Source organism: Trachypithecus francoisi, unplaced genomic scaffold, assembly GCF_009764315.1.
Source record: "Trachypithecus francoisi isolate TF-2019V2 unplaced genomic scaffold, Tfra_2.0 Lachesis_group16, whole genome shotgun sequence".
In the NCBI taxonomy this organism is placed as follows: domain Eukaryota; kingdom Metazoa; phylum Chordata; class Mammalia; order Primates; family Cercopithecidae; genus Trachypithecus; species Trachypithecus francoisi.
In genome coordinates this window covers 94,368,196-94,380,479 of record NW_022681461.1, presented here as the reverse complement: position 1 = coordinate 94,380,479, position 12,284 = coordinate 94,368,196, and the positions used below count along the sequence as shown (strand labels likewise).

General features: G+C 53.0%; 1 protein-coding gene across 14 annotated transcripts in view; it reads left to right on the top strand.

The window, feature by feature from the left end:
* Positions 1 to 12,284, top strand: part of CACNA1B (calcium voltage-gated channel subunit alpha1 B) — a 252,505-nt gene that overhangs the window by 236,603 nt on the left and 3,618 nt on the right. For 13 of the 14 annotated variants that reach the window (XM_033238339.1, XM_033238326.1, XM_033238337.1 and 10 more), the window contains 7 exons: positions 5,147 to 5,254; positions 5,947 to 6,059; positions 7,133 to 7,260; positions 9,419 to 9,554; positions 9,907 to 10,023; positions 11,514 to 11,718; positions 11,976 to 12,226. In XM_033238339.1, the coding sequence (XP_033094230.1) occupies positions 5,147 to 5,254; positions 5,947 to 6,059; positions 7,133 to 7,260; positions 9,419 to 9,554; positions 9,907 to 10,023; positions 11,514 to 11,718; positions 11,976 to 12,226 (1,058 nt within the window). The remainder of the gene's footprint in view (positions 1 to 5,146; positions 5,255 to 5,946; positions 6,060 to 7,132; positions 7,261 to 9,418; positions 9,555 to 9,906; positions 10,024 to 11,513; positions 11,719 to 11,975; positions 12,227 to 12,284) is intronic. The other variant, XM_033238342.1, reaches the window with a different exon arrangement.

Below are 12,284 nucleotides of genomic sequence, written 5' to 3'. Positions count from 1 at the left end.
GCACACACTTGTATTCCCAGCTACTCAGGAGGCTGTGGCAGGATGGATCACTTGAGCCCAGGAGTTTGAGGCTACAGTGAGCTATGATTGTGCCACTGCACTCCAGCCTGAGTGACAGAGTGAGACCCTATCTCTTAATAATATATTTTAAATAAAGGAATTTAATAAACAACTTTGTGTCCATTTTAACAAATGAAATGGAAAAATTCCTTGAAAAACACAAACTATCAAGCTCACTCAAGAATAGATAACCTCTACAGTGGCTCATGCCTGTAATCCCAGCACTTTGGGAGGCCGAGGTGGACTGATCACGAGGTTAGGAGATCGAGACCATCCTGGCTAACACAGTGAAACCCCGTCTCTACTAAAAATACAAAAAACTAGCCGGCGTGGTGGCAGGTGCCTGTAGTCCCAGCTACTTGGGAGGTTGAGGCAGGAGAATGGTGTGACCCAGGAGGCGGAGTTTGCAGTGAGCCAAGATCGTGCCACTGCACTCCAGTCTGGGTGACAGAGCAAGACTGTCTCAAAAAAAAAAAAAAGAATAACCAGGTCAGGTGCCCTGGCTTATGCCTGTAATCCCAGCAGTTTTTGTGGTGGAAGGAGGAGGATCACTTGAGCTCAGGAGTTTGAGACCACTCTGGGCAGCACAGGGAGCCCCTGGCTCTACAAAAAAATTAAAAAATTAGCTGAATGTGGTGGTGAACGCCTGTGCTCCCAGCTGCTTGGGGAGGCTGAAGTAGGAGGAATCGGCTGTGATGGTGCCACTGCACTACAGCCTGGGCAACAGAGTGAAACCCCATCTCAAAAAAAAAAAAAAAAAAGCTTCAGTAATACCGTATATATTAAGTTTAGAGTGGAAAAACCTTCCACGAAAGACAATTCCAGGTCCAAATGGCTTCATTATTGAAGTCTACCAACTGTTTAAGGAAGAAATAATGCCAATTCTATATAGACTCTTCCAGAAAGGGGAAAAGGGAATATTTTCCAACTTATTTTATTTTCAGAGGCCAGCTTTGCTCTGATACCAAAACTAGACAAAGACATGACAAGAAAAGAAAACTACAGACCAATATCCCTTATGAACATAGATTTTTAAAAATCTTCAACATAATCTTTCAGCAAACTGAATTTTTTTTTTTTGATACCGAGTCTTGCTCTGTCGCCCAGGCTGGAGTGCAGTGGCGCGATCTCGGCTCACTCCAAGCTCCGCCTCCTGGGTTCACGCCATTCTCCTGCCTCGGCCTCCTGAATAGCTGGGACTACAGGTGCTTGCTACCACGCCTGGCTAACTTTTTTGTATTTTTAGTAGAGACGCGGTTTCACCGTGTTAGCCAGGATGGTCTCGATCTCCTGACCTCGTGATCCACCCGCCTCGGCCTCCCAAAGTGCTGGGATTACAGGCGTGAGCCACCACGCCTGGCCAAGCTGAATATATTTTAAAAGATAATAACTGATGACACAAGTGGGGTTTACGCCAGGATAAGTTGGGTTCAGTGTTGAAAATCAATTAATGTAGTTTACTGTATCAAAGAAGGAAAAGCATTTGATGATCTCAATAGATATAGAAAAAGCATTTGACAAAATTCAGTATCCATTCATGTTTTTAAATTTCTCCATGAACTGGGAATTAAGGAAAGCTTCATCCATCATGTATCATAGACTCACTTATACTGTCAATTGATTTTTAACAAACTTGGAAAGGCAATTAATGGAGAAAAGATCATCTTTTCTACAAACGATGCTGGAGACATTTAGACAATCCTATGCAAAAAGAGAAACATTCTTGACATGCCGTTTTAGCTTGCTCGGGCTGCCACAACAAAATGCCGCAGCTTAGATAAAAGAAATGTATTTCTCACAGTTTTGGAAGCCAGAAGTCCAGGAGCTTGTGCTTGTGTGGTGGGTGTCACTCTTAGGCCTCTTCTCTTAGCTGGTAAACAGCCATCGTCCTGCTGTGTCCTCGCACAGACTTTCCTCTGTGTGTGCATGGAGAGAAAAAGAGCAAGTGGATTTCCAGGTATCTCCTATGAGACCACTGATTCTGTGGATCAGGGCCCCACACTTAGGATCTCCTAGAACTGATCACCTCCTTACAGGCCCTGTCACCAAATACAGTCGCATCTGGGAATTAGGGCTTCTACATGTGGACTGGAGTCGGGGACAGCTTAATCCATAGCACATACCTTTTACCCCGTACAAAAAATAACTTGATCCTGGCTAACACGGTGAAACCCCATCTCTACTAAAAAATACAAAAAACTAGCCAGGCGAGGTGGCGGGCGCCTGTAGTCCCAGCTACTCGGGAGGCTGAGGCAGGAGAATGGCGTAAACCCAGGAGGTGGAGCTTGCAGTGAGCTGAGATCCAGCCACTGCACTCCAGCCTGGGCCACAGAGCGAGACTCCGTCTCAAAAAAAAAAAAAAATAATAACTTGAAATGGATTGTAAACAGAAATGTAAAATCTAAAATTATGAAACCTGTATAGAAAACACAAGGCCAGGTGTTGGCTCACGCCCATAATCCCAGCACTTTGGGAAGCCAAAGCAGGTGGATCACCTGAGGTCATGAGTTCGAGACCAGCCTGGCTAACATGGTGAAACCCGTCTCTACTAAAAATACAAAAAAAAAAAAAAGGCTAGGCCTGGTGCTGTGCTGTGCACTTGTAGTCCCTGGGAGGCTGAGGCAGGAGAATTGCTTGAACCTGGCAGTCGGAGGTTGCAATGAGCTGAGATTGTGCCACTGCACTCCAGCCTTGGTGACAGACCGAGACTCCGTCTCAAATGGAAAAATCAATAAACTGAACTACAGCAAAACTTTTGCTATATGAAATACATATTTATATTTCAGACAGAGTCTTGCTCTGTTGCCCAGGCTGCAGTGCAGTAGCACAATCTCAGCTCACTGCAGCCTCTGCCTCCCAGGTTCAAACGATTCCCCTGCCTCAGCCTCCCCAAGTAGCTGGGATTACAGGCACACACCAACACACCCAGCTAATTTTTGTATTTTTAGTAGAGATGGGGTTTCACCATGTTGGCCAGGCTGATCTCGAACTCCTGACCTCAAGTGATCCACTCGCCTCAACCTCCCATAGTGCTGAAATTATAGGCATGAGCCACTGCGCTCCACCACGAAAGATATTTTTAAAAATGAGGCCGAGTGCAGTGGCTTGTACCTGTAATCCCAGCTTTGATTAACTTTGAGAGAAAAGGTGGGAAGATTGCTGGAATCCAGGAGTTTAAGACCAGATTGGACAACAAAGTGAGGCTCTGTCTCTACAAAAAATAATTTTAAAAAATTAGCTGGACATGGTGGCGCATGCCTGTGGTCCCAGCTACTCAGAGGCTGCGGCAGAACGATTGCTTGAACCCAGGTGTTCAAGGTTCCAGTGAGCTGTGATCATACTACTACACTCCAGCCTGGGCAACAGATTGAGACCCTGTCTCAAAACAAAACGAAAAACCAGAATGAAAAGACAAACCTAAAACTTGGAGAACATAATTATTAAACACATATCTGCTATAGGATTACTATTCATAATATATGAAGAACTGTTACAACTCCCTAAGAAAATAACCCAACCAAAACAGACAAAAGATTTGAACAGAAATGTCATCAAAGAAGATATATGGAAGGCAAACAAACACTGGCAAAAATGCCTGATATCATTAGTCATTAGAGAAATCCAAAAATAAAAAAAACACACACAACGAGATTACACTCCACTCCACCATAGTTGCCAAAATACTTTTCAGAATGACAATGCTTAGTGCTGAGAGGGCAGAGCAACTGGAATTCTGTGTGTTCCTGGTGGGAAAAGAAAATGATGCAGGCCCTTAGACAGTTTGCAGTTGCTTCTATGGTCCAGCCATTCCACGTGGGAAATGAAAACATACATCCACACAGAATCTGCATGCAAAAGTTTACAGCTTTATTCAAAATTGCCCAAAACTGTAAACAACTCATATGTCCATCAGTTGGCAATGGATAAACTAACGGTACATTCGTACAATTAATACTAAGGAGTAAAAGGAAACACACTACTGTTGCGTGCGGCAACTTGTATGACTCTCACATGCACCACACTGGGTGAAAGAAGCCAGATTCAAAGGCCAGTGTGCTGTATGATGCCATTGGTGTGACATTCTGGAGTAAACCTATAGGGACCCAAAACACATCAGTGGTGGCAGGGGCTGCCAGTAGGACTAGGGGTTGACTCAAGGGGTCACAGAGGAATTTGGGAGTGATGCAGCTGTTGCATACCTTGATGGTGGTACTGAGTGCATGGCTGTATGAACTTACCAAAGTTCATAGAAAATGGAAAAAGGGTGACTCTCACTGCATGTGAATTGTACCTTAATAAACCTGATATTTAAGAAAGGTGAATCCAATTATTTTATTCCTCTGCTCAAAACCCTCCACTGCCTTCCCTAACCCTCCTGCCCACCCCCTCCATCCACCCTGCCCCGAGGCCTCCCTGGCCCTTTGGGTGACATAGCAGGGCCAGTGTACTCGGGGGCTCCTTTTACCTTCAGGGCACACAGGCTTCCTCTTTGGGAGACTTTGATGGCTGTCCTGTCCACAGCCGAAGCTCTGCTAATATTTCCTGTCCCCTTCCTGCTCTGCTCTTCTTGCCTTGGCACTTTTCACTCTCCAGTACACTTTATTATTATTTTTTTAATTGCTGCTTTGTTGGTAGACTAAAGCGGTGTCAACTCCAGAAGGGAAGTTTTTTGGCCCCATCACTTGGAACAGTACCTGACATTTAGTAGGTGTTCAGTAAATATTGCTGAATGAATAGATGAATGGCTGGAGTGCTGCCATCTTCTTCCTAAATCCCCATTGCCCGTCCCATGCACACATATGCACATGCGCACAGCGCACGCGCACACACGTCAGAGACACGTGTGCACATGAGGTGGATGCCCTGCTCACCTGCCTCCTCCTCTGGGCAGACTCACGGCAGGGAGAGCTGTGAGCAGCTTCTGCATCAGCGTTTGTTCCCACTGCACCCTCCTTCCAGCACCATCTGTACCCTATCTCCCCCTACACCATTCATCTCCCCACCTGCACCAGCTCTGTCCCATTGGCTGCAGGGCTGCTCCTAAAGTCTCTGTCTTTTCCCCTTCCCCACCATCATCCTGGTCCAGCTGGGACAAAGCAGCATCAGTGTGACGCGGAGCTGAGGAAGGAGATTTCCGTTGTGTGGGCCAATCTGCCCCAGAAGACTCTGGACTTGCTGGTACCACCACATAAGCGTAAGTGTGAGGGTGAGAAATGCCCCCAGTTCCCACCTTTCCTGTCCCACCCAGAGTGGCTGGAGGGCTGTGGAGGTGAGGGTGAGGGACGAAGGGCAGGCCACCTTGGAGAGCGGGCTCACCTCCTCGTGAGTCTGCGCTCAGCTCCAACCAAGGGAGCCCTGGGTGGCAGAGGAGCCGTGGAGATGAGCGTGGGTTTGTTGTGTTGAGCTCCTGGTGTGTGGAATGTATTTTTTAAAATCCGGAGGAGAGGCAGGAGGGTATCCCACAGAGATGTGAGGGAGTGCGGTGAGATGCCCAACTCCATCTTGGAGACGTGAGGGAGCGCCGGGAGGCGCCCAACTCCATCGTGTGGGAGATGTGAGGGAGCGCGGGGAGGTGTCCAACTCCATCTTGCTTTCTGGGGAGGAGACACAGGAAGGGCCCCGCATTAGGCAGGTGGGGATGGCCTCAGCTTGGCTATGAGAGGCCTCAGGAGGAGTCAGGGTAGCGGAGGGCCGGGTCAGCATCTGGAGGAGCCCCAGGTAGGCCAAGTCCTGCGTTCTGCCTGAGAGCCCTCTGTCCCAGTGCATTTCCAGGAGTCTTTGTGGGGGATGAGGGAAGGGAGGCCGTTTCTTCAGCTTACTTGCGCCCCGTGTTTCCATGGTCCTCTGCCCCGTTCTCTGAATCTCAACTCCTGTATTCTCTTCCAGCGGATGAGATGACAGTGGGGAAGGTTTATGCAGCTCTGATGATATTCGACTTCTACAAGCAGAACAAAACCACCAGAGACCAGATGCACCAGGCTCCCGGAGGCCTCTCCCAGGTACCTGGCAGCCCTCAGTTTTCCAGGAAGTAACTGTGATGCCTCCAAGGCTCTGGCATCCTTCGGGGGTTTGACAAACTGGGAGACGCACGCCATTCTTGGAAAAAGTACCTCAGGAGAAGGAAGATGAGATTCTTGAAGCTACCTCTCTGGCTCCCAAAGTCAGAAACTACACACAGCCTTTATGCTTTCCATGAGCTGGCAGTACTGGGCAGCTCCTGACATAGAAAGCCAGCACTCAGGGCCAGAAGATGAGGGCTGGGCTGGGTAGTGTTACCATTGTTGCGGGGTGGAAGAGAAGAAGATGTGAAGACCATTTGAGGAGGATTGTTTGGAGAAGTGGAAGGAGAACTGTTTTCCCTTCACACAGAGAGCAAAGAAATTCAGATAGATAGGTTCAAGATCACTGTCTGTTCTGCTCTTGCCTTTGACTGAGATGGTTTGGGGGCCCATCTTCCTGATGTCATCCTTCCCACACAGCCGTGTCTTCGGTGACCATTGTTGTCTGTCTGCTGGAAAATTGTCTAGGTGTCCAGGGCTTCTGGGTACATTGACCCAGCCCTCAGATGGAGAATATGTGGTGCTCAGGCCACACCTTCCATTCTTATACCTGGGGTAGACATCACTAATCCATCCAGCAGTCTTCCCAAGCCCTGAAATCTCAGAATTCTGCTCAGCCCTACCCTAACCCTAACCCTAACACCCACCAGCCAATTCAAGGTGATGATTAGATGGAATATTGTTGCCACCTGTAATCTGGTCTAATCCCCTAGTTGTGTAGACAGGGAAACTGAGGTTTTAAGAGGTGACATGGCTTTCCTGAAGTCACTGACAGGTAAGGTTTTGAGGAGATGATGTAAGGGTCCCTTGGCTTGCTTCACTGTTTTGGTCACATGCTCGTATGTAGGGACATATTAGGGAAAGCAAGCGGCTCCTTGCTAAGGGGAAAGAGCCCTTAGGCTGGGCTTGAACATGACCTGGCTTTTGCCCTGTGCCATGTGGTCGGAGCAGGTCGCAGAGGCCACATTGCAGGCCCATTGGAGCTCTTTCCCTTCCCTTTGCCTCCTTTGCAGATGGGTCCTGTGTCCCTGTTCCACCCCCTGAAGGCCACCCTGGAGCAGACGCAGCCGGCTGTGCTCCGAGGAGCCCGGGTTTTCCTTCGACAGAAGAGTTCCACCTCCCTCAGCAATGGCGGGGCCATGTGAGTATCCAGATGCGGGACATAGCTGGACAGGAGGAGGCCCAAAGCCAGTAAAGGGGGAAGCAGACATCCCATTTCCTCGACCTCCCTGGCCCTCACTTCCACTGGCCTCTGGGTTAACCAGCTTAGAGGCACCCGAGGGGCATGTCTCCCACCCGACCCTGCACTTGGGCCCTTAGCAACCCTCCAAGGACAGAGATCCCCCAGGTCACATCTCAGTTCTCAGGGGCTGTCTCTGCTATAGGTGCTCCTTGTACTTGCTGCCCGAGAGCAGTCAAGGGCTCTTCCTTTGCTGGGTTCTGTGGCAGACTTTAAAATTGTTTCCTGTGACATTAGGTGCCTCGTCGAACCCACCTTCCTAACAGCACTTAGACCACCACGTCCCATTCCCAACACACGTACCTGCTTCCCTTTCAGACAAGAGCCCCCTGCCCCTGCTCCTCATTGGCCCTCCGTGCCAGCAGATACTGAGATTCCACCTCCATCTCTTACCCCTTTCTGTCAGTGGCCTCCTACTGCTCTGATCTTTCTAACCCTGTAAGGCACTTTTCATCTTAGATCTCCACTTTGGTACTGATTTCTGAAGCTGTTATATTTTATAAACAAATTGGTAAGGTTCTTTTGTATTACTTAACTCTTGCCACAATATTTCTTGGTGACAAATCACTCAGAAGCAGGTGACTTAAAAGAACCATCACTTTTTCCCACTGTGGCCCAGAAAAGTGTGCTCCCAAATCTCAGGACCCAGATCCTGAGGGCTGACTCCCGAGCCCCTGGCAGCCCTCCATTCCCACACTCTGCTTTCAGCATGCTGGTGGAAACCTTCCTTGCATTTAGTCCAGATTCTGACTGTATGTGTAGGTGGGAGGAGATAGTGAGGTGTCTGGGGTTTATCTAAGCCAGGTTTTCAGCAGGAAATTTGAGCTTCTGTTATTTCTGTGATGATAGTTTCTACCTAAATCAATTACAACTCCAAGTTAGAGAACACCCACTCAGACTGGGTCTGGCGAGGGTATTTATTGAGCTATTTAGTGAGCGGGTTGAGCACACCCCTGGCCTTGGACTTGGTGTTTTTTCAGGATTAGCAGTGTATTAGGAGCCAGCTCCGGTTCTCCTGACCACCCCTCCTCTCAGCACCAGCCAGCCACTGCGGCTGCTCTGTGCCCAGTGCCAGCAGGGGCTGCAGTGCCTAGTCCGTGCAGCAGTGTGTGTGGTGTATTTAGACCATCAGGCTCCAGTCTGAGCTCAGAGTTATCAGTGCCACTCAACCTGCATGACTAAGAATGTAGTCAGTGCTTCACTGAATGTGAGAATGAGCACTCACCCAAACACATTCCATGCCAGCTGGGAGACAAGTGATGAGAAATACCAGTGTGGGAGCATCTCCGGGTGGGGCTTTTGGGGCAGGTGTATGGGCAGCATGTGTGGGGTGGCTTCTGCCAGAAGGCTGCACCCCAGCAGAGAGCCGAGGGATGGAAAGGCTCGTCGTGGCTTGGGCTGGGGGGTCAGAGAAGTAATGAGGAGCCACCAGCAAGGGACTCCTGAGGGAGGAAGCCCCTGGAGGACGAAGCCCAAAGAGTCCTGGGCGAGGCCCCCTACCCCCCATCCCAGCCCGTCCCCTCCATGACAGCTTTGCCCTCACCTGTCCCAGCCTGTCCTCTCCATGACAGCTTCTCTCGCTGTCTGCTGGCACAGGCAGGACTTCTTCAGCTACTGTCCTAACGCAGGCTCTACACATGTGGCCCCACTCCTTCCCAGGTTAGTCCTGTGTGGCAAGGACAACCCCTGCTCCCACTTCACAGATCAGCTCCTTGTCCAGAGGAGGGGGTGACAGGCCCAGGCCCCCCCTCAGATTTGAGCACTGTGGGGCTGTAAGCTGGTGCTCTGCATCCTCTCTGCCACTCTGAATTCCTTCCTGCTCTGACCCTGTTTTGGATCCGTGTCCTTTGATGAGGCTTTGCTTGGGTCTAGCGTGCACAGGCCACGTTGGTACTCTTGGGTTCAGGGGAGGGCTAAGTTCAGCCCAGAACAGGGTGGCCAAGCCCCCTGACCTCTGCTGCGTGTGGTGGAGGCATCTGGCAGGTTGAAGCACCAGGCTATTGGTGAGGCATTTGCAGCCTCTGACCCTACAAGAATCTCTCTGTCTTGTCTGCCATAGACAAAACCAAGAGAGTGGCATCAAGGAGTCTGTCTCCTGGGGCACTCAAAGGACCCAGGATGGGCCCCACGAGGCCAGGCCGCCCCTGGAGCGTGGCCACTCCACAGAGATCCCTGTGGGGCAGTCAGGAGCACTGGTGAGCACTCCGGGGGGCTAGTGAGACTGGGTCGGGGGATGTGTGAACAGGGATGGGGGATGTTTGAGACTGGGATGGGGGATGTGTGAAAATGGATGGGGGATTTTGAGACTGGGGTGGGGAACGTGTGAGACCAGGGTGGACGATGTGTGAGACTGGGGTGGGGGATATGTGAACAGGGAATGGGGGGTGTGTGAGACTAGGATGGGGGACGTTTGAACAGCAGTGGGGGTTAGGTGAGACTGAGATGGATTTGGGTGAGACAGCGCTGCCTCATGGGGTGAGTCTGGGTGGGGTCAGATGAGTCCGTGGTGCCTTGTGTAGTGGGACTGGGTGAGTGCTGTATCCACAGGCTGTGGACGTTCAGATGCAGAGCATGACCCGGAGGGGCCCTGATGGGGAGCCCCAGCCTGGGCTGGAGAGCCAGGGTCGAGCGGCCTCCATGCCCCGCCTTGCGGCTGAGACTCAGGTAGGTGGTCTGGGAGGGTCCAGGCCCTGGGCCAGGCAAATGAGGTGTGGGGAAGTGGGAGTGTGGCTCTGGGCTTCCTGCAGGTGAGGAGACCTGGGGTGGAGAGGGCTGGGGTCCGTGTGTGGAGCTCTTTGCTGAGGCGGGAGCAGGCACCTCGGGCAGCCCTGACTGGGCGCCAGCAGAGGTGCAGCCTGGACGCCTTCAGCCCCCGAGGCTTCTCAAGAGGATGAGTCAGGTCCGTTAGATGCTGCTGGGACAGCTGTGCCTATTCTCAGCCTCCCATCAGGGGCCATGGGGCATAGGGGCCCCCACTCTGGCCCTGCCATGTTCTGCTCCTCCTCTCCGAGTTTCTACTCCCCCAGATAACCCCCAGCCTCATCCAGAAAATCTCACTGACACCTTAGTCCCCTCTCCCACCTGTGGCTCTGTGGAGGACCCTCCCTGCTCATGGGCAGGCAGTCCCTGGACCACTTCCACTCTCCAGCTCCTTGCTGGGCTCGCCTCTCTCTGGGACATGCACGTTGGATTAAGGAAGAGGAAGCTCTGGCCTGGGGATGGCTGCAGCCCCATGTGTTTCCTGGCGTAGGCTCCTTCCACGAGGACACTGGGAGGGTTGCCCCTCTGAGGCCAGTCTGGGAACACTGTGCCCAGACCTCCGAGGCTTGTAGTTGCTGCAGGGCCTCACCTGCAACCTGAGCCTGCTTCAGTTGGCCAAAAGTGACCAGAGCCCCCGTGCCACCCCTGTCCCTCGGCCGACCTGGGCTGTGGAGCTGTGGATCTGAACCTTGTCTGTGGCTCCTTTCCCATCCCACTGCTGTGGCCAGCAAACCCTTTTCCTTCTCCACTGCCTCTCCTCTCTCTTGCGGTTTTCTCCTCTTCCCACCTGTCCTTCCTCTCTTGTCTCTTTTCCCATCCGACTGTGCCCTCCTGGGTGCTACCTGGTGGGTGGGTGCAGGCTGAGCCTCCCTACAGCCTATGCTGGGGCCTCCTCCTTTACACATGTGATGCACTGGCGGCTGTGGGTGAGTTTACCTGGAGGGGTGGGCCCTCCCCTCCCCTCCCCTCCCCTCCCCTCCCCTCCCCTCCCCTCCCCTCCCCTCCCCTCCCCTCCCAGGTCTCTTCCACAGATCCTGATTCCGGCTGTGGAAGCAGCTTGGGGGCCAGTCCACCCCAGACGCACCAGGCAGAGTGATCCCACTGCAGCCAGCAGAGGCATCTCTGGGCCCCACTCAGGGTTCTTCCAACCAAGCCAGCCGCCCTTCTCTTCCTGGCAGGGCACACGGGATGGGGTGGGGACTCAGGCACTGTCTGCCCCCAGCCTGCCCACCTGAGTTCCCATCTCAGGCCTGGGTCCTTCTGACTGTGAGACCAGGATGGGGGACGTGTGGGCCTGCTCCACGACCCCCTCCCATGCCTGCATCCCCGCTGACCCTGGTGCCTCCCCTAGGCCCACTGTCAGTCCTTTGCCCACCCCTGTCCTTTGCTCACAGCCCGTCACAGATGCCAGCCCCATGAAGCGCTCCATCTCCACGCTGGCCCAGAGGCCCCGCGGGACTCATCTCTGCAGCACCACCCCGGACCGCCCACCCCCTAGCCAGGCACCGCACCACCACCACCACCGCTGCCACCGCCGCAGGGACAGGAAGCAGAGGTCCCTGGAGAAGGGGCCCAGCCTGTCTGCCGATACAGATGGTGGTGCGTGTGGAGGGGCCCAGGGAGCCCCTCGGAGCTGTGGCCCGAGTCAGGGGGTCCAAGCAGCCCATGGGGCACCCTCTTCCTTTGTGGGCCTCATGACCCCATAACCAGCCGGAGCAGGGTGGGGCTGAGGCCCAGGCCCAAACCCTCACCCTAGTCCTCCCCTGGCACCGCCTGAATTCTGTCCTGTTGGCCCCGGGGGTCAGGGGTCCCTGCCTTGGGCCTGGCCGCACTAACTTCTTCTCTTCCCTGGCCAGCACCAAGCAGTGCTGCCGGGCCGGGGCTGCCCCCGGGAGAGGGGCCTACAGGCTGCCGGCGGGAACGAGAGCGCCGGCAGGAGCGGGGCCGGTCCCAGGAGCGGAGGCAGCCTTCATCCTCCTCCTCGGAGAAGCAACGCTTCTACTCCTGTGACCGCTTTGGGGGCCGTGAGCCCCCGAAGCCCAAGCCCTCCCTTAGCAGCCACCCCACGTCGCCAACAGCTGGCCAGGAGCCAGGTCCCCACCCACAGGTAAGAGGAATAGGTGAGAAGGTCAGGGCCCAGCTGCCTTTCCCTTGGCCCAGCACCA